Raw genomic sequence first — 27889 nt, 5'->3', positions numbered from 1 at the left:
CTCTAGCAATTTGCCAAGCAGCCTTTCTGAGCCTTCTGGAGGTGAGGAGTCTCCTACGGTGGTCACAGAGGCAGTGCGTGGGAAAGGAGGGGGAATCACAGCGCAGGGGACCGAACACCTGGCTTTCTCCGCGTCCCTAAGTTGAGGAGGCTATCTCTTGGCCACGGACTGCCTCTACTGGCCCTGCCCAGTGTCCGTGTGTACAGCCCACCACCTGCACCGCATTCCTAAAAATATGATCTCTCTGGAGTTCAGATGTGGAACTGACAGGATGTGCGATGCTGATGTGTCCATGTGCAACTTTTACTCGTTAGCTACTGCTGGGTTGCTTTTCTCTCTTTTAGATGACAATGGCATTAACCTTCTAGGGGAGAGGGGAGAAAAAGAGGCCGAAATCCCCTAATTAAGAAAAGCTCAAACTCAATTGTTTGGTGGTAGAAATACGGGGACTCTCAAGAGGTTCCAAAATTTCATTTAGCCCACTTTGGCAGTGCCCTTTCTCTGTAAATCTCTACCGGTCTTTGTAAGGAATTGAGCTCAAATTTATTCTTTCCTGTTCTTTTCCTTGGCCACAGACAGAAACGGTGAGCATCGAACGGAAGGCAAAAGCGCGGGATTCGAAGCCACGAGTCACGACTCTGCTGACTGACCTGCCGGGCCTGACGATGGAAACGGAGTAGCTGCTGGCATCACTCGCAGCCCGTGCTACCCAGCGACGCTGTGCTGACGCTCCCACACCGCCCTTTAGAGCAGCGGTCGGAAGCGCAGGGCCACGGCCCAGTGGCCACACACTCACCTCCTCTCCTGGGCTGATCTCCTGTACGGCGCGTACTTCGGCCAGGGTCCCCTTGTAGGTGACGATGACATTGGGGCAGCAACTATGGTTCATCAAGGCGACACTGTCAATCAGAAGAGAAAACCCAATTTTATCAAGAAAGTAGACAGACTGTTCAGGCCCTCCTTGGCCATTCACTTCTGAAGTTGCAGGAGCAGGATCTTTGTAGGGCGTTTAAAAAAAAAAATCTAATAGTTGGCCATCACAGCCTCAGAGGTTGTCCTGCCTGTATTTATAAGCATTTCTAACATCTCTAACAATACTGAAAAGCGAAATTCACAATTCAAAATGGTGACATCTAGGCCAAAAATAAAAAAAAAAAAAACACACACACAACAATAAAAATAGCAGTGACGATGAAGCCACGAATATTCCTTCCTGTGAGATGAAGGACTCAAAGCCCAGCAGCGGCTGCAACAAACCGCTCCTCCACTGGACGTTGCACAGGACAAACAGGGTGCCATTTCCAGGCAGCTTTTTTTATTTGTGGATTCTTTCTAACGTGTTTTCTTCAGCGGTTGTGAAACCGCCACGGTGGGAGAGGCCAGCTTCCTTGGGCAGGGCTTGAGGTGCCCTGAGAGGCCCCGAGGAGCCCATCTGCCTCTCTCTGCACCTTGATTTCCTCATCTGGAAAATTGGGACATTACTGCTCCTGCTGCTCACTGTCTGCTTTTCAGGGATGGAGAGGACAGAGAGATTCGCCTATGCGAGGGGCTTTGAGCTTTCTGATTATATCAAGGTCAAAGTTCTGAGAACAGAAATTTCTAAACTACAGGGAAAAAGTGCTTGATCTCTGAAAATGCTGCCTTTGAAATCACAATGCCGATATGATTTCAGCCCAAAGGGATTTTTCCCCCCAATTAAAACTGTCTGGAAACTGGGGCTCATATGGACACTCACATCCATATGCATCGTGGCTCTGGTGGCCAGAGTCATTTGCCTGAACCGTCAGCAACCAAAAGCCCTCTCGTGTTTGCCCCAGTGTGAAAGAGCAGAGAGCTGTGGAGGCTGGTAAGGATGCGCTGCCCCGGGTTTGCTGTGCACAAGAGGGAGTGATCCCCTTCCACCTCCTAGTTGCTGCAGGCCTGCGTGAGTGAGGCATGTGGCTGGCCTCGAGCCTAGGAGGACGTGTGGCAACTTCCCTGTCTTATCCTTAGGAAAGGTCACCTCTCCCATGCATCACAGGCCACTGGCTTACTGACAGGCAATCAGGTCCTGGGGAATCTCACAACAAATACACAGAAGTGGTTATTAAAGGAAAAGCAGCTTTCTAGAATGTTTTGTAGAGGAACTATTCATTCATTTCAAGACAGACTCCTGGACATCTTTTTAATGAAGATGGAAAGAGTTCACCAAGGCGAAGAACCTGAAACAGTTCAGGCTCTTGGTATCAGCATTCTCCTGCAATCACCGGGCAGGGTAAAACCTCAAACAAGACCACTCTGAACCCTGCCCTTTAGTCTCGAAAATACTAAGAGCAGACACATTCTTTCAGGCCTGAAGTTGTCGGTAAGAGCCTTCTAAAAGAGGGTCTGATGGTCTTTCCCTGTTTCTCCTTCCTTTTCCCAAGGGCAAAAGCCTAATAGAGCTTCTCCCCAAGACTCTTCTTTCCTCGCTATCAGAATTCAAACTAGAGATGACACTATTTTTGGCCACGGGGACATTACCCTGTGAAAAAACTTTTTGTTTCGCTGGCCCGGAAAGCCTATGATGGTTGCTCAGGAGACATGGGCCTGTACGGATGCTTCTCTATCTTTCAGACCCGTGTGACATGCAGACCCCGGCGGCTACAGACACACACACTGGGGGCTCACGCATCATCCATGGCCAGCGCGTGGGTGTTCCCTTTAATTGCTTCAAAACAAAGCTAGAGCTCCCGTGGTATATATTAAGCAACATCATCAGTCTACAATGTGGATTCACTCGCACAGGGGATGCAGGGAGGCCTCCTTCCCTCCATCTACGAAGTGAGGACTGGATTTCAGGGAACTGAAGCATTCTGAGAATACCCATTCCATCAGACACCACGGCAGAGCCGTTTTTTGGCAAACTCATGACAGAGCTATTTACAGATCTCTGTTTGTCAACTGGCCAGCCTTTCTTGAATTACTTAAGTGCTTCTGAAGTCAAGAAAAATCCTGTGTCGTTCTTTGAAATTTTCCTAGTTCGCTACTTTAGCAGAGTCTCCCTCCCAAACTGTGCTGTTTCTACACTAGTATTTTTCGAGAAAAACAGCCGTAGAAGCAACTCATAGCCTCTGCATTCGCCTACGGCCAATTCTTGGTTGACAATCAGTGTCTCACTTTGAATGTAAGAAACCCAAAGATTTCCAGAACCAAAGACAGGCGAAAAGCAAATTCCCCAGCAGGGCATGGGCTGTTCTAAAATATTCTTTAATAAGAGCTCCATACCTAGCAGGACCTAATAAGCAACTGTTCTCTTAACTACTACCTTTGGATCCTTAAACGTATGGGAAATATTTTGAGATCTGGCGGTATTAAAAAGGTGTCTTAATTCACTTGGAGTTTCACGTCTGCCACATGCAGTTAGGTAGGTTATTTAAAAAAATCAAAAAAAATCTGATTAGTGTTAAGTAAGTAGAAAAGAAAAGAAGCGAAGTCAAACTCAGCCTACTCGGGAAATATTGCTGATCCCAAATGAGAAAGCTCTTCATCTTCAATTGTGAAGCCATTACAGTTAACCTGCAGGGAGAAAGGGTGAAAAAGAAAGAAACAGGTGAGCTGAGGCTTCTCTCTGGATAGAAACCATTTCTTTAATTTTGACCCTTGACAAATTAACTAGGAGGATGTTCCAGTTTAGTGATGTAAAAACCTTTCTTTCGGCCAAGGCATCCTGGGTTCAAACACAAGTGACCCACCAATCTCATGTGTAAACAAACAGAAGCAGATTTGTTAGGAATGAAGCACCTTTGGTGTAGCCGGCCTGCCCCTGCCACACATGGGGGTCCAAGACCACTGTAACCCCTAAGGCTCTAGGGACTGAAGTCTGGCATTAGCGTACCTGGAGTCCAATCCCAATTATGCCACAGATCAGCTGTGTGATCCTGAGCCAACCACAGAATCCCTCAGTCCTTGACTTTCTCCCATTAAAAAAGAAGCCATGACCCATGATGGATGTAATACAGAGAATCTAACTCTAAGGGGGTAGGAGACCCACTCCTTTGTCTCTTAATCTCTTCCTCTGCATGGAGCTTAACTGGATCAGTCTTTGACTCCAAAATCCTTCAGGCTGGAATGTTCTACGACCACTGGTCGCTTGATACCCTCCACCTCCTCCTCTCGCTGCAGAAGAGCGAGCATGTTTCTTCATGAGCAAAGGCTCCTGTAAGCACAGTGTCATCACTGCTCCTTCCTGGGAGGTGGTGATGGGGTGTAAGCCAAACTGCATAGCAATTTCTCTGCCAGTTTTCCCTCCCTGCTGAAATATCCCTAGAGAAGAAAAGTGAACTTGCATGTTAAGAAAGATGCATGGGCCATAGTCCTTTTTTTCAAGTCAAATCAGGCGTAAGTGCCTCGCTAAAGCTATTCTCATAATTAGCATTTAGACTAGATGTAGGCTGCACACCAAAAATACATTTCCCAACCATGCATATGTTCCCAGTGATTAAAATGCACCTCAATACTGTCGGAGGAGTGCAGTCACCTTCTGCTACCAGCTGCTGCTGGGCCGCAAGTGAACCCATAACACCCTCCCTCGAAGCAGGGAGAGGAGAGGGCTCTGAGGCTGGAAGAGCGGACACACAGCTTGGGGTTGGGGGGCAGGACCAGAGGGTGGCCCGGGGCTGGAACGTCACTTTTCACTTTTGTTTTAGACTTCTCTCTGGGGGTGCCAAATGTCCCTTCTCAAATTCATATATAAAAGTGTGTGTGTGTGTGTGTGTGTGTGTGCATTGTCCACACACACACACAATCTGAGAATGACTATTATGATTTGATGAAGTCTATAAAGGAATTACTTATCTCAGTGTGTGTGAGTGCATACACCTATCTATATCTCCTGGATTTTCTGAGTCAGTCCAAATGTCAAAGATTCTGAGTCATTTTCACCACAAACATACTTCTCCTTGTGAGAACAAGTGCCTTGATTTCTGGTTATGACAACAGGGTCCCATATCTCCTACACCAGCACTGAGAAGTCCTATCAGCATTCATTACTGTGATGGGAGAAAAGTCATCTTTTTTCACACCTAGAAGGGAAGATACCCTATATTTATTTCCTCTCTCCTGAGTTCTCATACAACCATGTTCCTTCTGGTCCAGAAAAGTCACGTATCTCATTTATTTCTTAAATGGCAGATCAGTCAATTCCTCAACTTCCCACTGTCACCCAAATCCACTATCTTAGGACACTTAGGAAAATGTGTTGTAAATCCAGGATAATAGGAAAATCTACTTTAACAATCATAACTGGAATCCATATTTTTTTTCCAAGAATGGCATTTTTTACTGAAATAGAAATATATTCACAAAATAGAAATATATCTATATAACACAACGCCCATCAAGGAATTCATCCAACTAGTAGCAGTGATGCTCACAGGAGTTGAAGACTTACTTCATCCTTTGTATGTGTAATTTTTCAAAGTGGAAGGATTATGGGTGCCTTTTAATCTTTTTCTTCTTTTTAATCTCTTTCTTTTTAGTGTTTTTTAAAAAAATATTTTATTTATTTGAGACAGAGAGAGAGCACGTGCACTGGGTGGGGGAATGGGCAGAGGAGAGGGAGAAGCAGACTTCCCAATTAGCAGGGAGCCTGAGGTGGGGCTTGATCATGGGGATCATGGCCTAAGCCAAGGATAGATGCTTAACCAACTAAGCCACGCAGGCACCCCCTTTTTAGTGTTTTCTTAAGTTATACATAGTCATTGTAGAAAATTCAGAAAATTACTCAATTAAAAAAAGCAAAAATTGGGCAGCTCAGCAGTTTAGTGCCACCTTCAGCCGAGGGTATGATCCTGGAGACCTGGGTTCGAGTCCCACATCGGGCTCCCTGCATGGAGCCTGCTTCTCCCTCTGCTTGTGTCTCTGCATCTCTGTCTGTGTCTCTCATGAATAAATAAATAAAATCTTTAAAAAAAAAAAAAGCAAAAATTTTCTACAACTGAGGAGATAATCACCTGTGAACTTCCACTGGATCTTTTTTAATATGTGTATTTTCATATTATAACACATTTTTTATCCTGATTTTACACTTACAGCTGTATCAACATTTTGCACATCCCTAGACATTTGTTGAAACCAAAGTTATAAAGGCTATATAAGCTTCCATCATAACGCTATGCCATAATTTATTTTCTAAACTCCTATACTGCTGGCCATTTATATTTCCTTTTTTGCTTTTGTTTTTTGTTTTGTTTTTCAGTTTTAAAAAGAACTGCAACAGACAATCCGTGTGTCAATTACTATCCATAATCTCTGATTACTTTCTTAGGACAGATTCCTAGAAATGGAACTAGTGGGTCAACCGGTACATAGGTGATGCTGATTCTGTTCTACGATGAAGATGGGTAAGCATCCACCCAAGCTCTTCTGTGGAGCTAGAGACTAAAATTCCAGCAGGGGAATGTAGCTCTGTCTGGAAGGTCACCTTCAACTACACATTTGGCTTGTAGGGAAAGATGCAGGGTATGTAAGGGAGAGAAATCTGACCCAGCAAGTCATGCCCGGAAGAACCACCCTTGCCATAAGAGGAACATCTATGCAGCCAGACTATGTGCTGCCGAAGGATGATCCCTACACTTTCTTCATTTGTTCCAACCATGCCTATGTCTCAGTCTTTCCACATGGCAGATTTCCAGTGCCTCAATCACTTCTAAGTTGCTCTTGTCTAGAAGTCTCTGTAATGTTTTAATTAGATCTGAGCTTGGTAAACCTAGACTTCTCTAAAGATTTATTAGCAACCGTCAGTAAACACTTCCTGTGCCTAGACCCACTCGGGCTCCTCTCTGTGGAGACTGTCCTTCCTAGGGCCACCGGAGAGGGCCTCCCTCTTGGGAACATCTGGATTTGCTTGTGCTCTGTCAATATCGTGTTGGTAGGAGTAAAAACATTACTGTCAGAATGGAAGGTTTAAGAGAAGAAAAGTAAAATTTAATGTGGGCACCTCAAATGATCTTTTCCTTTCAAAGAGATTCCAGGAGGCCACAGTATTGGGACACTGGCAACCCCTCTGTTTTCAGAAACTCTTTCTGTGGTAAAAGGCAGAAGTAAGGTGAATTTCCTATGCACCACCCATCAAGGAGGGCCGGCTCAAGGTCTGCTCAAGGTCACCTTGCAGGGCTATGCAAAACAGGGTCCAAGAGGTCAACAGCCTTGTCGTCACAGAAGCCATCAGTCTATTTCCGCTCATCTTTACCAGGTCTGTGTTGGGGAGAGGGAGTTGGGCAGGGAAAAGCTAGAGTAGCATCACCTTCTGCTAGCGTTCTTACCTGTGCAAAGAGTACCACCAAGCTCTCACTGTCAGGGAATTCAAGGTGCTTGGAGTAAAAGTGATGAAGAGCAGCAATGTCACTCTGAATCAAGTCTTTCTTCTCATTGTCTAATTTATCCAGATCTGTGGAGAAGCAAACCATTATTTGCCAGGTAGAAAACTCTGGCTTTCTAGCTACTTCCCTGTCTTACTGTAAATAGCATGGGGGGGTGGGGAATATGTGGAGCCCCCAGAAATATTCTTCCCCCATTACTTGGTCTAACTGATAAATTCTAGGGAAAGAAAAGCATGCTGTTTCTTTCTTCTCTTCCTCTGACAACTGGAAGTCACTCGGGACGTGAAATTTCAACTGACCATTAGCAGTGAGGTCAGGAATGAGTGGCCAGCTCTGATAAGCAGCCTCAGTCTAGTCCAGTCCGCTCTCCCCACATTGGCCCTGGAATCTGTGTCATGGTCAAGAAACTGGACAGCCCTGATTTAATGTCTTTCAGTAGGGACATCAGCTGTTTACAGGACTGCAATTCAGCAAAGATACCAAAATATTCAGCATGCCAGGAGAGCCAGGAAGAGATAGCTCAGGATGCAGTAATTCATCCTGCAAGTTCTTACTTCCCTTAATTATTTCCTAGTAATCAGGTCAACTCAGGGAAAAAAAAAAAAAGTTAGTCGTTTTTCAAAACAGGAACACAAATCAAAGTAAAAACTAGTAATTAAAATACCCAGCACCACAAGGAACACACCCTGCACCTTTCTCCAACCCAGCCTCGTCCATAGTAATGGGTCGCCAAAATAACTCCTTGGCCAGTCACAAAAAGACTTACGTGATTCAAACTCCTTCACAGCTAACAATTTCTCGGAAGGTGTTCTCTCTGGGTGGATCTTCTAGGAATTGGGAAGAAATCACACAGATGGGAGATTTTAACCACCAGGGCAAAATGTAGTGCTTTTGCTTTCACACCGACATAAAGAAAGAACAACGATTCCCAATGAAGCCCAGAAAACTCTCCAAGGAGTACTGCCAATGGGTGCTGACAATGTCTGCCCAACACCGAAATCAGAAGGACTATTTTGGAAAACTTTTTAAATTGTCTGCCATGTTCCTAACACCCTGATAGGGCCATCTGCACACAGTAGGCTCAAAGATGCCTATTATGGAAAAGAAGAGTGGTGAGAAATCAACTTTTTAGGGCCCTGACTTAAAAGGACTCTGAGTCTACAGAGGAACCATCCTATTTATTATTTCTCCTTCTAAAAAGGAACAAAATCAAACCCCCCATCCGTTTTACACTTTCTTTAAGCATAGGCTAAAATGATCTCAAATTCTGTGTTTCAAAAAGAACACTTTTGGTGGTATCTGTGAGCCCAGATTCACTTTAAACGTGTTGCTGGCTTTGTTCTAGACACCCCAAGAGGAGCTAACAATAGTAAACCTGCTAGGCTTTGAGAACATGAATAAACTTGGTGTTGACAAGAGTTCAAAAGCAGAGCTCAAGAGCTGGCCTGAGGCCGTGTCTTTGTAATCTGGCTATTCAATTTGGGGATACAGGTGGTCTAGCAGGGCGCTCTCACCTCCCTAGTTAACATGTTAAGCTTCCCCTTGGTAGTTGGGTAGCCGGTCTCCCCTAATCCTTTGCAAGCTACTAGAATACAAATGGTCTGGTTTTTCTAATCATCAAGTCCTACTGAGATGAAAAGATGGCCAGGTAACTTTTCATTTAATAGACTATCAGTAGTAATAGTAATTATAATAAAAGTTGAATGGAACTGGTATAAACTCATCAGAGCATTCAGACCACCCTCCTGGTGCCAAAACATTCCAATTGTTCTTTTTTGGAGCAGAAATCTTCCATTCACAGGATACATTTCTGTAAGATTAGTTAAGTCATCTTGCCTGGGAAAGCTGTTCATTCAGGAAAGTACACCAGCTTCTTCTGAATTCTTAACCACAGCACTGTAAATGCCATCAGAGTGTGAGGTGGGGGAGGGGAGAACAAGCAGACTGGTCACCCCACCCTCCCCCAAATGCCTCCAGATCCAACCGTGATGGGCTGTTCACCCTGACACCTCACCGGGTCACACACTCCTCCTACCCTTTCCTTCTGACCAAAACTTGGCATATATTTAAAAATAACTGGTAGTAAGGACTCAAAAGTTAACATCCTCTGGGGGCAAACAAAGTGGAATTTTTTTTTTTTTTTTTTGGCCTCACCCTGCAAGCAACCCTTGAATCTTCCCGTTACCCAGAGTGGATGAAGTGGCACTTCAGCAAGCACCTGACCCACACCGCACAGAATGGAACAGTGACCTCAGAGTTTGGAAATGTTCTACTTCTGTTTATGTGGCCCACGATCCTAACTTGGGTTGGGGACAGATATGTGCCAATCACTACAACCACATTTGGGATAGATAGATAGATTAGATAGAGAAAGAAAGAAAGAAAGAAAGAAAGAAAGAAAGAAAGAAAGAAAGAAAGAGGGATCCCTGGGTGGCGCAGCGGTTTGGCGCCTGCCTTTGGCCCAGGGCGCAATCCTGGAGACCCGGGATCGAATCCCACGTCGGGCTCCCGGTGCATGGGGCCTGCTTCTCCCTCTGCCTGTGTCTCTGCCTCTCTCTCTCTCTCTCTCTCTCTCTCTCTGTGGCTATCATAAATAAATAAAAAAATTAAAAAAAATATTTAAAAGAAAGAAAGAAAGAAAGAAAGAAAGAAAGAAAGAAAGGAAGGAAGGAAGGAAGGAAGGAAGGAAGGAAGGAAGGAAGGAAGGAAGGAAGGAAGGAAGGAAGGAAGGAAGGAAGGAAGGAAGGAAGGAAGGAAGGAAGAAAGAAGAAAGAAAGAAAGAAAGAAAGAAGAAAGAAAGAAAGAAAGAAAAGAGAAAGAAAGAAAACGAAAGAAAGAAAGAAGAAAGAAAGAAAGAAAGAAAGAAAGAAAGAAAGAAAGAAGAAAGAAGATTTTAAAGGGAGAGGCAGGGTGGCAGGTATAAAAGAAGAGGTAGATGGAATTTCAGCTCTAAGAAATGTACAGGACAGAGGCCTTGCCACCAACTTCTTACTAGCAAGCACCTCCTTAATATGAGCAAGCACCTCCGTGGACCTATGCCTTCTAAGCTCCACACAACCTATTTCATTGTGTCACAAGGACACGTTTGATGGTGTTTCTCCCCCTTTTTTTAGTTTGCTCCTTTGGAGATCCAGCACCTCATTAGCCACAATCAGTAAGGACTGACCAAAAAACAAGGATACCGGTCCTGGCAACATCTTTAGAGGAACTGTTCGTGGCCATCATCTGTTCCCACTGGGGGCATCTCTTTCTTCACTACTTCTTTCTTTTACCCTCTTCCTCTCTCACCTTGCCTCCATTTCTACTTTTTTCCAATCCTTCTCCTTCTCTTCTCCTTTGCATCTGCCAAACGGCTGTTCCATCCCATTCCTTGCCTGCCTAGGCAAGAGCAAATAAGGAGACGGGGAGAAATAGGACACTGCTGGGAGGAGGGGCAGGGAGCACTAGGAGGCATCAGAAAGAAAGGCGAAACATCGCAAAGCTTCTTAGGCCACTCTGGTTCCCTGGAACACTCTAGTTATTTTCACTTGGGTCTTCATGTTTTGAAAGACCATATTTTTCTATGTAAACCTGTCTCGTGAAGAGTTCAGAATGTAACAGCTGTGGCTGTGTTCCTGACCTGGGGTAAGTGACATCCTAGTTGCACGGGCAAACAACACACCGGCTTGTGCCTGCAGTGTTATTCCCACGCCCGTCCATAGGGATGTGACAGGAAATAGAGTCCAAGAATATTTAACAAGAGATGATCACCACAGGCCACTCATCTTTCTGACCTTTAAGAAAAAAAAGAAAAAAGCTGCACTTGAACATTATCCCACATCCTCACCTGTTTGGCCAGAATCCTTGCAGTTAGCCTGACAGTCTCTGAGGGATTCCAGTTTTCCCCAAAAACAACCATGGGAGAACATTCCAGCTTGTGCATGGGCCAATCTTCTTTCTGGGAAGGTCAAAAAAAAAAAAAAAAAAAAAAAAGATTAAACACACACACACACACACACACACACACAGGAATAAAGTTCGAGAAGAGGATGCAGTAAGTCCTTCTAGTTAAGGTCAAGTGAAATGTGTTTCCTTTTGGAAAATACGATGATGCTCACAAAAGCTAGAGATAAAAACATCCTTTAAGATAGAGATGGTCGTTCCTAACTCTGGGAAATGAACACGGAAGGGGAGGTGGGCAGGGGGACGGAGTGACTGGATGATGGGCACTGAGGGGGGCACTTGACGGGATGAGCACTGGGTGTTATGCTATATGTTGGCAAATAGAACTCCAATAAAAAAAATACCAAATAATAATAATAATAAGATAGAGATGGTCGTATGACCTTGACTTGGGCCTGGCCAAGGCTGTTGGGAAGAGAAAATCTGCTTTGTGTTTTTTCATCAAGCATCTCGTGTCTTTCTGCAACCTCTCTCATTCTTCCAACCAACGCATACGGCTTGCCATTATCTGTGGGAGTTGTCAGACTGCAGCGCTGAGTGATCTGGGGTATCAGCCATGGATCTGGCCCTGCTTCCTCACAGTCCTGTTCTGGTTCTGTTCTCACATCAGGGCAAATAACTGAGATCCGTACCCAGCAGCAACTAGTCCCCTTTCATAGGTGATAGAAACAAAACACAAATGAAGGCTTTGTCAAGGGCCCTCAAAGAGCCTGGCAGAGACGACTACTGAGCATATTTAGGAATACAGACTCCCTGAAGATTCGTGTGATAACAGAGGAACACTGACTGTATTCCTTTAGTCCTGTCTTGACGCCCTTATGCCCCGGGTTGGGGCACAAAGGGTACGTCCTCACTACTGGTTGGGTAGCGACGCTGTGAGTGTGGCAGGGCGAGGCTGAGGAGGAAGGACACCGTGGTGCCGTGTGGCCAGTGGAGGGAAGAAGTCTGAGGAGCAGGGAGGACCCGGTGATGCCATCGCTGGTGGCAGGGGTGCTGGGATATTGAGAACTGACTGCACATCATGGAGGCCATTGCTCATTGACATAAACCAGTGGTGTCGGCGTGATGGGGCCAGGAGCAGTTAGGGGGCATATCCAGGGAGAGCCGAAGGGGTGAGGGGTGGGGGGCAGAAGGGTGGAGGGAGGATGACTTTTGAGGTGGGAAATGCCACAGCACTTGGTATCCTGAGGGGAGTCTACAGACACGCTCCCCCTCACAGGAAGTAGGTACGGCCTTTGTCCCCTCAGCCTTCCCCACCTCAGGATACAGCTGGGCTGTTCTTTCAGATGATCAGGCTGGAACCCGGGGCCATCCTGGCTGCCTGTCTCCCCACTACACTCTACATTCACCCCTAAGCATACCCCCTTTCCCTGGCTTCAGAACAGATCTAGGACATGATCACCCCTCACCGCCCCACTACCTACCCTGCTGCGGCCCCGACACCTCCCCTCACCTACGCCTCCTACCCAGATGCCTCCTACCCAGATGCCTGCTTCTGCCCTTGCCCCTGTAGACTAGGCTCAACAGAGCAGCCAGGGTGGTCGATCCTGCTACACAGAACTCATCTCATGCCAGTTCTCAGCTCAGAACCTGCTGATGGCTTCTCATCCCAGAGCAAAAGGCAGAGTCCTGAAGATGACCAATAAGCCACTCATGATGGAAGCCCCCTCCTCCACTCCTCTGACCTCATCACCTCCTACCACGCTCTTGCCTCACTCCACGTCAGCCACATAGTCCCCCTGCTGCTCTTTACAGAGACCATGCAGACTCCTGCCTTCCGACCTTCTGCACTTGCTGTACTTCTGACTGATGCCCTTTTTTCCTAGATCTCTATTTTGCTCCCTAACTCTTCTACAACTGACTTCTACTTTGACAAGTCACCTTGTCAAGATGACTGCCATGAACACCCTACTAAAAATGGCATATGCCCAGCACTGTCCACTTCCTTGCTCTATATTTCTTAGGTGCTTCTCACACTTGATATTACATATTTATCAGTCTTTTGGTCAGTATCTGTCTCCCTCCATTAAAATAAAGGAACTCAGTCTGGTGTGGGTTTTTTTCCCACATCTATAACCCCAGAAGCTAGACAGGGCCTGGCACTTACTATGTCCTCAATAAAGTTGCTGAGTGAATGAAGAGATCCCCCTACCCTCTTCCCTCCACAAGAAGGAAGGACACGAGAAAGAAGGGCATGATGTCACATCATGATTTAACATGCTACATGGTGCAGGCCATTGGCTCAAGTCCGGTACCAAGATGCTCCTGCACAGTTAAATAACTCCGTGCCGAACATAACTAAGAGCAGAGAGAGAAAGAAATGACCACAAGGGAGAAGGGGATCTGTTTTTAGCCAAAGCCTGAAATGAGAGCATGGCAATGAGGCAAAGAGGGAAAGATCAAGAGGCCTTCAGGCCTTGGGATATCTGAGAGGGAAGGGGACTGCCAGCCAAGGACAGCTAGATAATTACACGTGTGAGCACGTGTCCAGTGGGAAACCAGGAATTCTAAGAGAAGGCCTTTGCAGGGCCTTGACGTGCTGATTTCTGAATGGTAGGCCCTGTCACTGGTGTTCGACAACAATGACTCCTGGGAGAAGGAAGTTTAATACCTTTTCTTACCATGATATATCTATCATTTATTAATGGAATTAATTCATTAACAAAATTAATATAAAATCAATGTTAATATAAATTAACACCCAACGATGACATTCACTGATGTGAAAGTCCTCAAAGGGAAAGGAACCTCACTATAAAGAACACTCTGGAAGGAGAGTGGAGTTTTGTCAAGTAAGAGGACACTGGTCTGGGGCTCAGGAAACCTGCATTCTTTTCCCTGCTCTGCAGCTATGTGACACTAGGCAGATCTCTTAATCCCTCTGCATCTGTACCCTTGGCTGTAAATAACATAATCCCTGAGTTACTTAGCAGGTCCAGAATTCTGAGGCTATGATTTTACACCTTCCAACAGGGATAATCAGATACGAAGCCTGAAGACCAAGCCGTGGAGGACCTTCCATAGAGGGACAATCAGGCATTCGTGCAACCACGAAGGGTCCTCGTGGGGATCCAATCAGCTTATCCACGAGAAGCACTCAGAGCAGCACCCAGTGCATACCACACTCTCAAACACATGGTAAACTGTTCATTCACAGATTCGTTCATCCATCCAATAAGCCCTGCAACTGACCCTAGAGGGAGGGAGGGGAGATCAAGCCTTTGACTTTAAGTGGTTTGTGACTGTGTCAGAAGACATATATAAGAGCACCTATAATGTGAAACAGTCCCACACACACCAGTGAAATCAGAGAAATTTATTTGATAAATTCATTGATAAATTCAAAGAAGTGTAGAATCATGTAAGTTTCATCAAGGGAAATTTCCCAAAATAAGTTTTCAGTACCTGCTGGAAGATGGAGAGAGATGTGGCGTCAAGGGAGGGATGACACAGATGTATCTCCATGGCACACACACAAAAGAAGGGTGGGACGGAGAACAGCATCTGGCAGAAATGTCAGTTAGGTTTTGAGCATATCCTGACATGCCTTCTTCTATCATGGTCCACATACCATAGAGAACCTGATGGTGGCAACTTGGCCCAGTTTTGACTAAAAAAAATTGTACATAATCAGGTTGGACAAAACTGGAAAAAAAATTAAGCTATCCTGATGAATAGGAATAAATATTAACATTAAAAGTTTTTGTTTGTTTTGTTGTTTTTTAGTACTCGGTGCTTTCTTCATACACAGAATAGTTTTGCAACCACTTATGCTTTTTAAAACATTTTTGTCATTTTTTCTAAAATTTTTTTGAGTATTTTTCTTCAAAAGTCAAGCTATTTCTCCTGCCCTGATTACATTCTTTTGATAATTTTATGTAAATTTGGATCCTACCACGCAGAAAAATAACACACAAATAAACGGGCAGGAAGGACTCAGAAAGACATATATCAAAGTGCTAGTTGTGATTTTTCTCTGGAAGGACAAGATTATGGATACTCTTTCTGTCCTCATTTCCGACTATACTTTCTGGTTTTTCTAAAATGAGCACAGATTATTTGTGCAATAAAATTAAATAATTAAATCTACGTTAAGAGTAAGATGCAGAAATTTCTGTAACCCTTTTAAACTTCTATGCCATTTTCAGCCAACATAATAACTGCTCTGCATGATTTTCCTGTTTGTGCGTGGACAGAAATGCTGCAAGACGCATAAAGAGTTGTAAAATTGTCTCATGGTGCACCAGCATTTCCAACCCTAGAAGAAAGGACTGGCTGTTATTTCATCCAGTTTTCTGCTGAGCGAATGATAATGCTGTCTTCCTGGCGAAGGAGATTGAGTTTTTATTGTGAAGTCCCCTTTTCTAACTCTTGCACCTGGTGTTTCTCATGCTCTAATGGAGCTTTCAAAACAGATGTACTCTACTTGGACAAATGCATGTAACTTCCTGAAATGCGGAATGTAAGAAAACATCATGGGATTTCTGCTGCCACCACCATTATCATCAAGAGGAAGAATGCAAAAGGAATCAGGTGCACACTGACCATCTCATACGAAGGTGGCCGGGGCTGCTGAACCCCCATCACAAGGACATGTGCTTTGTTCTATGTTCCCATGCAAGAGCCAGAGGATGTGCTCATTCCTTCAACCACACCTTTTCCTACTGGTGATATGAAAACATTCAGAGAAAAGAGTAATCAAGTTCAAGATGCTTCCTAGGTTTGGGTTACGAGACCAACGTGAATTTAACCAGGATTGAACCTATGACTCTGGACCCACTCACTAAATCACCCATAACAACAAGAGGGTCAGATGAGCATTTCTTAGGCATTTTCTACACTTCAGTTACTTTCTCATCAATGACGAAAGTCACAAATTTTCGCATATCCTTCGTCACTTGCTTCTCACACATTGCTTTTTGTGTGAGAAAAAAACACACATCCCCATCAGGGCACACCCCTTCTTACTTACGAAAGCACACTTGTAACCCCATCACCTCCATTTATGAATCACAGTTTCTATTTTTCAATGTTCAGAAATAATACCCTGGAGAGTTCTACTCTACAATGATTCCTCTATAAAATAACTTTGTAAAACTCTTCTCTTGAACATGTCATGGTGCAATTTAATGAAGAAGTCTAAGAGAGGGAATAATATACTTAGCTTTCCAGGCATATTTATAAAAATAAATAGAGTTCATTAAAACACACAGGTTACAAAATAAGCCTAACTAAAAAGGAATTTCTATTTCTTTTATGTTTCCTCCCATTATCCTTTCATGCATCATCAATTAAAATCTTTCCTCTGGCAGGATCACACTGAGTCAAGTGAATGAAGAGAAAAGTAAATGGGACAAGATACCACCAAATTGTATAAAATAAAGCAAAATCCTACAGCACTGCAGTTAGAGAAGAGGGCCTGGGGAGAGTGTACGTGGTGGCTAGACTCTCCTGAGATGCCGTACTCCCCTGGAAAGAGGAAACCCTCAGGGAGGAGTGTGTGCCTTAGCACCCTTGGGAGAGATTTTCGGCAAGATGACACCAGAAGGGGTTCTCCCCTCCCACATCCACTGAAGGCCACTTCTCTGTCTTTGACACGTTCCCATAGTGTCCCATCTCCCAGAGGACCCTCAGAACCCCCAGCGTGTTCTGAGTTGGAACGGGGTGATGGCCCTCTGTCAGCAGCATGTGCAATCTAGTCTCCAGTTCTGCCACTGTGACCTTGGGCGGGCCACCCAACATCTTGTGGCTACTGTTTTCTTATCTACTGACGTGATGGACCTGGTAACCTTCACTCTGACACCCCCACCCCGCACCCTGCTGTCTGGTGCCCAGGCCTACACTCCAGGTGGGAGGGGTCTATGTCTGAAAAAGGCCCAGGTCATGAGAAGCAGCCGAGGGCCCTGTTCTCTCAGGCGGAGAATCACTCAGTTACCTGCCTCTTACCATCACTGCCCTGGTTTTGTGCAGCACAGTTTCCCCTCTGAACCCACCCAAGCACCTCCTTAGGAGGAACCTGAATATGTTTTTATCTGAACTAATCTCCAGATTCCTCCCTAATCATTTTATGTATGAAGCTCCTGAACTGCCATTTATTTCTAGGCATTTACTTTTATTAAATCCTAGGACCATTCTTTGTCATTACAATCCACCATCCTGCACTTACTTAGTTGTCCAGCACTAAAGCATGGTAAACGTTGATGGCCGTTAACCTCTCCCTATAACAAAAGGGAACGGATGAAACAAGAGTGAAAAAATGGGTGAGTAGCAGGGAAGATTCTCCATCATGAGGCTGGACCAGCAAGCTGTCCTGACCTAGGGCCTCTGAACATGACTTAGCATCACAGAGCAGTACCCTCCACTCCAGGCTTCGCTGCCACCCAAGGAATCTCATTATGACTTGACCACCTGTACAATGTGTCCATGGGAGGAGAATGTATAGATCGTCAAACTGCTTGTTATAAAGTGATACGCAGGCATTCTGGTACAGACTGGCCAGGGTATTAGGTTAGTGGGAGCCCTCCTAGAGAGAGTGCCCTTCGCTGTGTGCTCACAGATGAGCTTTCTGAGTCTGAAGCTTTGGGAAACTCCTGAAGGGAAGGGGAGCCACAACGGCTACCCTGAAAACCCCACTGGACCACAGTGGTTCATCATAATAATGCCACCTACTAAGGCCTTATGGAAGATGAGTTAACAGCATGCTCAGAAGACTCAGAGATAACTCAGCATCTAATGCATTCTGGTATTTTATACTGATGCAGTGATGAACTGATTACAGCTTCATCAGAGAAGTTAAGATCCATTTTGGAATAAGCGTGACTCACAAAATGTACACCATCAGTGTTCTCAAGTTCTTGGAATCCATCCATTCTCTGGAGTGAAAAAAAAAAAGTCCCTCAGTTCTAAAGTATGCTGTATACTTTATTCTTTGCACAGAGTTACACTTTGGTCCAGCCTAAATTACTGTCATATTATTTTCTATATGCCCTCATACCTGTCCACAGTGTCAGGGTTTATAGGGAGCTTTCATAGCTCTCATATCATGAGGTCCCTAACATTTGTCAGGATGGGCACTATTGTCTTCATTTGTGTTTGAAGAAAATGAGCTCAGAGATGTCCTGTGTTTTGTCAAGTTCATAGTGCTAGTAGGTTGCAGAGCTAGGACCATCTCCTTCTACTATACCATGCACACTGGGTAAGCTCTATGTGATTTTACGATCTTGCTTCTCTAAAAAGCCAGAATGTAATGAGTTAATTGTTCTAGAAGTATTTAACTTAAATATAGAAAGAGCTATTATGCCTGGAATCAAATCATGGAATTCCCAGGGCTCACTGATCTCCTAACACTGAAGCAGTCCAACCACAGAATATTCTATTCACAACTGATAGGAGCAAAGTAGGATCTCTCCTCTTCAAAAGAAGGCACACTCCCTGAAAACTCAACTACAAGCCATTTATATTGTTGCTGTCACATAGGCTGACAACCTCGGGAAGCCTATCTTGGGGGACACAAGGGAGTGGGCTGTACACAGAGCCTGCAGAGCCAAGGGAGATGTCCCCAGGCCCATGGCTCAGCTTGTACCTCATTCCAGCAAGGGGCCATTGTGACTGGAGCTCTGTGGTCAAATGGGAATGCTCTTTGAATATTTTCAGAAGCCAACTGCACAGGGAGAAGAGAAAGAAAGCAACGAAATAGTGAGTAATCAGAAGTAGATCATCAGGGAAGGGTGGTGAAGTGTGGGAGGTAAATGACACCACGTCTGGCCAGAGCAATGACAAAAGAAAAAAAAAAAAAAGGTAAAGATTATGGAGAAAATCCTCCCTGTCACTTAAAGCCACTGTTACATAATATTAGCATTTCCCAGGGTATATGAATAGATTTCCATTAAAAAAAATAGACTAAGGGGGGTATACAGATGTCAAAGATCATATTCTCCCTAAATTCAAAGTGATAGAACATGGAAAGCATTTCAGTCAAACTAGACTCTAGTAGACAAGTATGGAAAACAACACTCGTAGGGCCTCAAAGAGCTACCAAGGGTTCCTCCAAATTTCTCCTTAAGCTTCCCATTCCCATGTTATAGGATTCCCTAGAGACTTACCCACCAAACCAGATGGCCCATATTCTACGTGCAACCAGCCTCCTGAGCCTGCCCAACCCTGGCTGCTTCCCTGCTTCCAAGGCACCAGCTCCAGGGACAGATTCGGAGGAGCCACCCTCTGGCTGTATAAGGGCTGTGCTAGGGGCTCACCTACGTCTAGCTGAACTCAGACTGGGTTTGAACAGACCAAGGACAACGTGTGGCCTGCTTATGGGGATTTATAATAATACAGACCTGTGACAGTAAAAATTAAAGTATTTTAAAGATACCATTTTCACATCTTTCACTTGTCACCTCTGCAGTGTTCCATCTGTTGCTGGTGGCCTTGGGGGGCAAACTGTCAACCTTGGCAATACACCTGCCTGCACCCAACATGCTCTCCTCATGTCTTTCCCCCTTCTCCGGCACCTGCATGTGGCCCCAAAGTGTTGCTATCTCTCACCGGCTGCCTGTCAGTCCTGGGCCAGCCCTCAGGGGTATCCAGGAACATCCTAGACCCAAACTAAGCTTCCCAGCTCTGGCTGCAAAAGTGTGCTGGGGATGCTGTGACAAGGAAAGGAAGGAGAGTAGGGTCCCAATCTTCTTAGGAAACAAGGCCCTCCCTACCAGTTGGCCCAGAACCTACCTGACACTCCACATTGCAGTAAAATGCCTGCTTGCATCTTCCACATTTGGACAATCCTTCTTTCCTTAAAAACAGAAAGGGCACTGTAGTGGCGAGAGGCACAGAAATGTGAAGCTGCATATTTTATCATGCAATAATGAAAGCCATCTGGTCGGAAAGCAGAGCCAGGATTCACCTTACCTTACTCTCCCACTGCTAAAGTGGCATTTTTCCCAAAGGAGAATTTTGACCAGATTCAGCCCTTGAGTAGGAGTAAGTTAGTCAAACAGTACATGCACCAACGTTTACCGCCCCTGACAGTGTGAAGGGCACCTTCTAAACTGCTGAGCGGTGTGCTCTTTGGCTCATGAGCCTGGCCTGGGACACCAGGGCTTCGACATCACCTGTGCTAGTACTCAGTAGTTTGGGGCAAGTCAAAGGCTTTTAGGTCCTGATTTTTTTCTCATCTTCTAAAGAAGGTCAGAAATAAATAAAACCATCTTGGAGGTTTGAACTCATAGAGAGGATTGGAGGGCACCCGCACGGGGCGGGGGCGGGGGTACAGTGTGAATGACAACCTGTACCACTTAAAGATGCAAGTACGGCAGAAGATGGATCGGCGTCTGTCAGTAATTCCAATGCTGCCCAGAAAGTGAAGTTTAAAAATAATGCAACCTGGGGGGTACCATCTGACTCTTGGTTTCATCTCAGGGTAGGGAGATCGAGCCAGGCGTTGAGCTCTGCACTTAGCGTGGAGTCTCCTTGAGATTTTCTCTCATCCTCTCCCTCTGCCCCTCCCTCCATTCAAAAAAAAAAAAAAAAATATATATATATATATATATATATATATATATATATAGTGCAACCCAGCAAGGAGTGACATAATCTTGGATAAAATATTACTGGATGCGACCAGTGTCTACACCACCTTGTTGATGTACTGTACTGAGTGATCCTTCTGCCTCTTTTTTTTTTTTTTTTTAAGATTTTATTTATTTGTTCATGAGGGGGAGAGAGAGAGAGAGAGAGGCAGAGGGAGGAGCAGGCTCCACACAGGGAGCCCGACATGGGACTCGATTCCGGGTCTCCAGGACCAAGCCCTGGGCGGAAGGTACTAAACTGCTAAGCCACCCTGCTGAGCCCCCCTGGCTGCCCCCTTCTGCCTCTTTGTAATGACTTCAATACCCCCTTCCATTGCCATATTACTTCCCTGCTTCCCATAGAGGTCAGGGATTTTGCTGTTTCCCAACCATCAGGAGCCAGTGCGTTGTGTTAGATAAGCCAAAGTTCTTTTAAAAATTGTGAAGCCACTGAATTAAAACCCCACAAGACAGAACCCTTAAAAAATGTGTTTGAGGCGGGGAATAACCCCAAGGTTAAATCAGAGCACTGTCTTAGGCCCCTAGCCACTGAAGCCGGCCTTCCACCTGCGGCAATGCCGACGGCTCGCCACGAGGGGCGCTCTGCTCCTGCCAGGGCGCTGCGCTGCGCTGGAGGCCCCCCCACCCACCCACCCACTGCGATGCACCCCTGGGAGCTGATATTCCAGAATATACATATAATCACGCTGCAGAGTCCTCCTCTGCTCCTTGTCGGCGAGCGGCAGTCACCACACTACTCCCACGGAATTGAGACTGTTCCAGAAATGCTCCTGTTGGAGCTAAACAGACTGCCTTGCAGCTTTCATGACAGCGCTCGGATTCCAAGAAGCAGACTGGAGAATGTGTGGGAGAAAAACACATCTTGCGGCTGAGGCATAAATAAAAATCCCGAGTTTGCACATCTCAATAGTTTAAAAAGGAGCTCACTGATTTAGCGGAGTGTATTCTCTGGCCTAAAGTAACCCCCTTCCATTCCCGCCCCAAGGTCTGCCTGAAGGGATCCTGACTCTGACTTTGCATTTTGCAATAAAAGAGAAATGAGATGGATGGTCCCGGCCCTGCTGCATTTTACACTGAGGGAGAAAGGACGGAAGAGGCCGCTAAGGAAACAACTGTGAAGTGACTTGTAAGCAAGTGCTAAGTGATGTGGACCCTGAAGGAATGCCCAGGGGATGGAAAGTAAAGATGGGCAAAGCCAGAGAGGGGACTTTGAAGGTTCTTTCCAAAAACAAGTACGTTTGGAAATAGATAATGGGTGGGTAGAGGCCGCCTCATGAAAATGTCCTGAAGCAGCCCTTCATTGAGGTTTGTTTTTGCAGGGGGAGAGGTCACAGAAGCTCTTTGAGAATTTGATTGAAGCTATTAATTCTCCCAACAACCCACCTTCTCCCCAACCACCCAAAGCAACAGAAAATTTTGTGCAATTTCAAGGGCTCTGAGCCACTTAGAGCCCATCCTCGGATACCGAACGGCCTCTGAAACTAGAGTTAAGATGAGATACAAAAGATGAGAAAACTATCACAAAAATATCTTTATTAGCTCTAGACCATACCAAAAAGCAAGCCTTAGGTGGCCCATCCTGCACAGAGGCAAGCAGTAAAGTTAATACGAAACCACAGCTTATTTTTAGCCTCATGGTAACATCCCAAGGGAGAGAAAAAGCAAAATTGGGCTCTCGAGAGCTGAGGAAGAACTCTAGTGGGATTTCATGAAAGGCCTCATTCACCCTACCAGTCACCAAGTCCACAAGCCACAAACAAGAGACAGAAAGAAGAGGCTACCTTTTAGGTGTTGGCAATTTGTTGTGTAATTTCTAGAGTCCCATGGTTCTCAAATTGTGGTCTGTAGACTTCTGGGATCCCAGGGACTCTTTCAGGCAGTCAGTGGGGTCAAAGCTATTTCCAAAATAACACCACTATCTTGACATTGGCACTGCAGCAGGTGTAAGGTGTAAGGAAGCCTGGAGGGTAAAACTTCTAGAGCCTTGATAGAAATTGAGGTACGTGTCCCTGTATTCTTGACTTCCACAGGCTCTGAGCAAATGGGGTAAAGGCCAGTTTTACTTGAGAATGTCCCTGATGAAGCAGTAACAAATAGTAATTGTGTTAACTCTTGACCCTTGGGTACGTCTCTCTTGACACGCTGTGATAAAATGGGAAGAATGCATCAAGTGTTTCTTCTGCATCCTGAGGCATGATGGTCTCTCAGGGAAAAGAGAGAGCCATCATGTGTGTGCTCTCTTGAGCTTTACAATTTCTCAGCTGATGAGATTGGCAGGGATATTAACAATTGTGGGGCTTATATTTATATGGTTTGATGAAATACAGCAACTTGGACAATTTCTAGATAATCCAGTAAACCAATGTTTTTCAAATGACACGTGTATATTTAAAAAATCACGCATGGCTAAGAAAGTCATTCAAAGTGCAAGACAGACCAAGGCACTTCAACGTAACAGAGTCCTTTATAAGCTCACTGATAGGGCTTCAGATTGCACATTGTCTACTCTTCAAGACAAATTCACTTTAACCATGTTTTAGTGCTAAATCAAAATATATTCACAATGAACTGAGAAGGCCATTAAAATATGCCTCTCTTTCTGATTACCGATCTACTTGAGGCTGGATTTTCTCCACATATTTCAACCAAAACTACATAACACCACAGACGGAATTCAGAAGCGTACTTGAGAATCCAGCTGTGCTCTGGAAATCCAAACATTAAAGAGATTTGTAAAACTGTGGAACATCACAACTATTCTCACTAATTCTTTTTTTTCTGTAAAATAGTTCTCATACAAATACATTATGCTGGCAGCGATAGCTGTTGCCATTTTAAATTAAGTACTTTATAATTTTAATTTCAAATATGGTAAATATTGATAAACATAGCCCATATGAACAAAAGCTCTTTGGAGTTCTCAATTTTTAGGAGTATAGAGGAATCCTTAAGACCAAAAATATATGCTTGGGGATCCTTGGGTGGCTCAGGGGTTTAGCGCCTGTCTTCGGCCCAGGGCATGATCCTAGAGTCCTGGGATCAAGTCCCACATCGGGCTCTGGGCATGGAGCCTGCTTCTCCTTCTGCCTGTGTCTCTGCCTCTCTCTCTCTCTCTCTCTGTGTGTCTCTCATGAATAAATAAATAAAATCTTTAAAAAAAAAAAAAGACCAAAAATATAAAAACTGATCTTAGTAGGTCTATGAAAAAAGACATTAGGGGCAGCCTGGGTGGCTCAGCAGTTTAGTGCCGCCTTCAGCCCAGGGCATGATCCTGGAAACCCGGGATTGAGTCCCACATCTGGCTCCCTGCATGGAGCCTACTTCTCCCTCTGCCTGGGTCTCTGCCTCTCTCTCTGTGTGTGTCTCTCATGAATAAATAAAATCTTAAAGAAAAAAGACATTATTCCTATTTTTCAAGATAATGAGGGTCCAAAGGTGAAATAGCTAACCCAACATGGGCATTCAGCAAGTAGGTAGCAGAATCGTAATTCACATGTCGTGATGTACAAATTTCATCTTTATCATGCAAGAACGTCCTTCCTTATGTTATTGTGACAGTTATTCAGGAGGATATACCACATAGAGCAGAAATCATCTACGTGTTTGGATAATCTAATAGTAATAACAAAACATAAGTAAAGGTGCTCTTGACTCTGGTCTGTTGATACAGTTCCAAGGACAGCCCATTTATGCCACTTTGTTCCAAAGAAATACTGGGGAGAACCCAGCATCATTCTTCAAAACGAGGTTTTGGGAGGGAGCGCCCCCACAAAGAGGGTTTCTCAACCAACTGTGTGACAAAGTAATTGGTTTCACTTAAAATGCACGGTAATGAAATAAGGAGTGTGTACTTGGTCGGTGCAAAGAAAGGTCTTCCCTGTCATTCGGCATAATACATCTACGTGCTCCTCAGGCAGATACTGGGCGAGTGCAAGCTGGATCATGTCCACTGGGAACTGGGTGATAGAATATTATAGCTCTCACAAACTACCTAAAAGCTCTGCCTGGCTCTGGGGCAGATTTTCCGGAGTGTACGCTCATTTGGGCAACTGCCTGGTCATATGTGTTCGTAACATACATCTTCCTGAGCCAGGTTGCCTTCAGAGCAGAGAGGGAGAACACCTAAACCAGGTACTGGTAGTGAAGAGCATACAAATCTACTCTGGTCTACTCTGGTATGAACAACGTTAGAGGAGGTGGGGCAGTGGCAGGATAGGAGCTGTTTCCACTATCCAGATACCTGCCTCAGTTTCTTCCATAGCTAGAGAGAGATGTTAAACTCTCTGTAAGCCTAATGGTTGCAACTCAAACTAAAATTTGCTGAGCTGGTACCTACATTGTGTGTGTGTGAGTGAAAGAGAGAGAGCGGGGGGGGGGGGGTGCTTGGGTGAGTAAGGAGGACACAGAGAGAGATTTTCTGAGTGTTTGACTATTGCTGACTGAGACATTCAGCCAGAGAGAAACTTCATATGGGATATCTATTTTCACCGTAGGAACATACAAGGTGTTTGGAATAAACTCTGTTCCTACAGAAGACACAGCCATAATAAACCTTTCATTTGCAATGTAATCTGATCTGAATTGTCCAGGAGGTTTGGGGAAAAGACTGCAAAAAGAAGAAAACAAAACTCCTCTCAGAGAAAGACTAATGAAGGTCACTGGAAGCAATAAACTGAAATAACCCAAAAGGAATGGAACTCAAGACAGTGAAGGGTGAATTGCTCCTAACTTCTCACAGGGTCTCCACCTCAGCAGCTCATGCCCATCTGGGCCTGGGGAAGGACCCAGCAGCTCCCATTCAATTGGTCTGTGCTGGGATTTTTCGAAGACTCCCCAGGAGATTCTAACGAGCTTGCAGAAGGCAGAACCACCAGCCTCGGCCTATGGCAATCCTTTCGGGTGGAGTGTTGCTTGGGGTGCAGAATTTGCTGACTACTGTTGAAAAACTCTGCAATGCAGATTGTTTGCAAGGTAACTCATCTTAAGAATGAATGGCACACTCTGGATGTATGAGGTTATTGAGCTATCTTGATGATGGATGTTAAGGAGAGAATAAAGTGGCTGACACTGTATTTTCTAACAATGACAAGAAAGTGTTTCAGGAGCCAGGTACAAGTTTTGACAAAGAAGAAAGCTGAGGCTTTTTATTTCTCCCACCTCCTCCTGATTCCTGCTTCACAATCTAGGGTGAATATGAGGAGTTACTTCCCCGCCTCTCTAGCTCAAATCCTTGCCTCCTCCTGGTGCCTGCAGTGCTGTGATCCTAGGCAAAAGCATTAAGCCTTTTCCTCCACCGTAAAGACACGATTCCTACCTCATAGGTTGGTTACGAAAATTAAATGAGAAAATACAAGCCAGGTGTGCTCCTGTCAGGCTTTTCATTAGCCTCCACTCTTGTTTTTGTTTTCTTTCTTTTTTTTTTTTAAAGTGGTATCAACTCCTGAACTAACCACTGTATGAGTACCATCTCATTCAAGCTCCCATTTGCAGATTTATGCTTCTAAAGTCTTTGTTTTATGAGCAAATATCTACCCCGCTGTGAATGGAAGGGCTCTTTGAACTTAAGGAACAATTCGAGCCACAAAGGGAGGAGAGAAATGTTACAGAAAGGTGCAACTATTTGATTATCAGCGACTGGAGCAGCAAGTAGAAGACACGCTCCCGTCATTTTCTACCGGAGGAGACACACGCAGTGATTAATTTTCTTGCTTTTCAAATTCGGAAGCCATGAAGATCAACAAGTCGGAGATGTAATTAACAACTCCGGCTAGTTAATGCCTTGCCGCAGGTGCTGTGGGTCTGGATGAAAAGCATTTGATCCTATAAGCTCCCCCACTTTCTGCTACTGAAATGAATGCTTAGTGGGTTTCACCATGAAAGAAAGGGATACTGGCAATGGAGGGGGTTTGCAATAACAATTACTTTTAACTAACGGTGACAGAAGAAGTGACAAGTATGCTCTGTTGAACAGAGGCAGCCCCAGCCAAATGAAAAAGAGAAAAGGAAAAAAGCCCAGCGGCGCAATGTAACTTCACCGTGGGTTGAAATAAGACAATCAGAAACAAAGTTAGCCTCCCACCCAGAGAGAGTGGTTACACTAGCAAATTTTTATTTGAGAGAAATAAAAATTGGAGGAACTGTAGCAGAACCCTATTATAACCCTGGTCAGGGGACAAGGATAATACTAAGGCTATGGGGTTTTTTGTGTGTAATAGTGAAAAATGCTCCGCATATCACTTTAATCCACAATGTAACCGTGAAACGGACCCACGTGCAGCGGGGGGCTTCTTCCCAGAGCCCTGCTGAACCTTCCCCTTCGCACCGGGCTTTGTTCTGAGGCTTGTTAAAAGTTAGAGCCTGGGGCCTCTTGGGGAAACGGGAGATATTTAGGGCAGTAAGGTGGCAACTAATAGGTTTTCCCAACTGTTGGAATAGGAGCCACGATTTACAAGGAGGACACGGGGCTTGGTGGTCAGGCCAATAAATGGTTGGCCCTGCTATAAAATGTCACAGGGCATGAGGGGGTGATGTAGGTCAAAGGGCAGAAATGTTCAGCTCTAAGTTCTGGGGCTCTCCAGTGACTGTCTCATAGTACGGTACCGTGTACTTGAACCTTGCCGCGAGCAGATCTCAAGCGTTCTCACCACACACACAAGTAAGTAGGGGAGGTGATGGGTTAATTATCCTGACCTTAGGAATCACTCCACAAGGTATATCAGATGGTCATGTTGTATACTTTAAATATATACAACTGTACTTGTCAATGATTCCTCAATAAAGCCAACAAAACCTTGTAAACATGACTCCACGCATCCCTGATTCACTAAAAGTCAGCCCAGGCAATGAAAAAAAAAAAAATGACACTGATTTAGGATCTGCTGTAAATGCAGGCTCTCGTGGAGATGAAATCTGCCTTTGTCTTATAAATTATATTCTTTAAAGATTTATTTATTTATTTATTTATTTATTTATTTATTTATTTGAGACACAGGGGGAGAGAGAGAGAGAGAGACAGAGGCA

The 27889-nt window shown here is 44.8% G+C and overlaps 1 protein-coding gene across 2 annotated transcripts in view; it reads right to left on the bottom strand.

The window, feature by feature from the left end:
• Positions 1-27889, bottom strand: part of SMYD2 (SET and MYND domain containing 2) — a 49812-nt gene that overhangs the window by 8623 nt on the left and 13300 nt on the right. For both annotated transcript variants that reach the window (XM_049112100.1, XM_025429918.3), the window contains exons 2-7: positions 20010-20073; positions 11167-11277; positions 8107-8167; positions 7284-7408; positions 3470-3537; positions 797-899 (exon numbers count right to left, since the gene is read on the bottom strand). In XM_049112100.1, the coding sequence (XP_048968057.1) occupies positions 797-899; positions 3470-3537; positions 7284-7408; positions 8107-8167; positions 11167-11277; positions 20010-20073 (532 nt within the window). The remainder of the gene's footprint in view (positions 1-796; positions 900-3469; positions 3538-7283; positions 7409-8106; positions 8168-11166; positions 11278-20009; positions 20074-27889) is intronic.

Source organism: Canis lupus, chromosome 7 (assembly GCF_003254725.2).
Source record: "Canis lupus dingo isolate Sandy chromosome 7, ASM325472v2, whole genome shotgun sequence".
Classification (NCBI taxonomy): domain Eukaryota; kingdom Metazoa; phylum Chordata; class Mammalia; order Carnivora; family Canidae; genus Canis; species Canis lupus.
The sequence above is the reverse complement of the archived record's forward strand: the minus strand, read 5'-3'. Positions and strand labels throughout refer to the sequence as shown.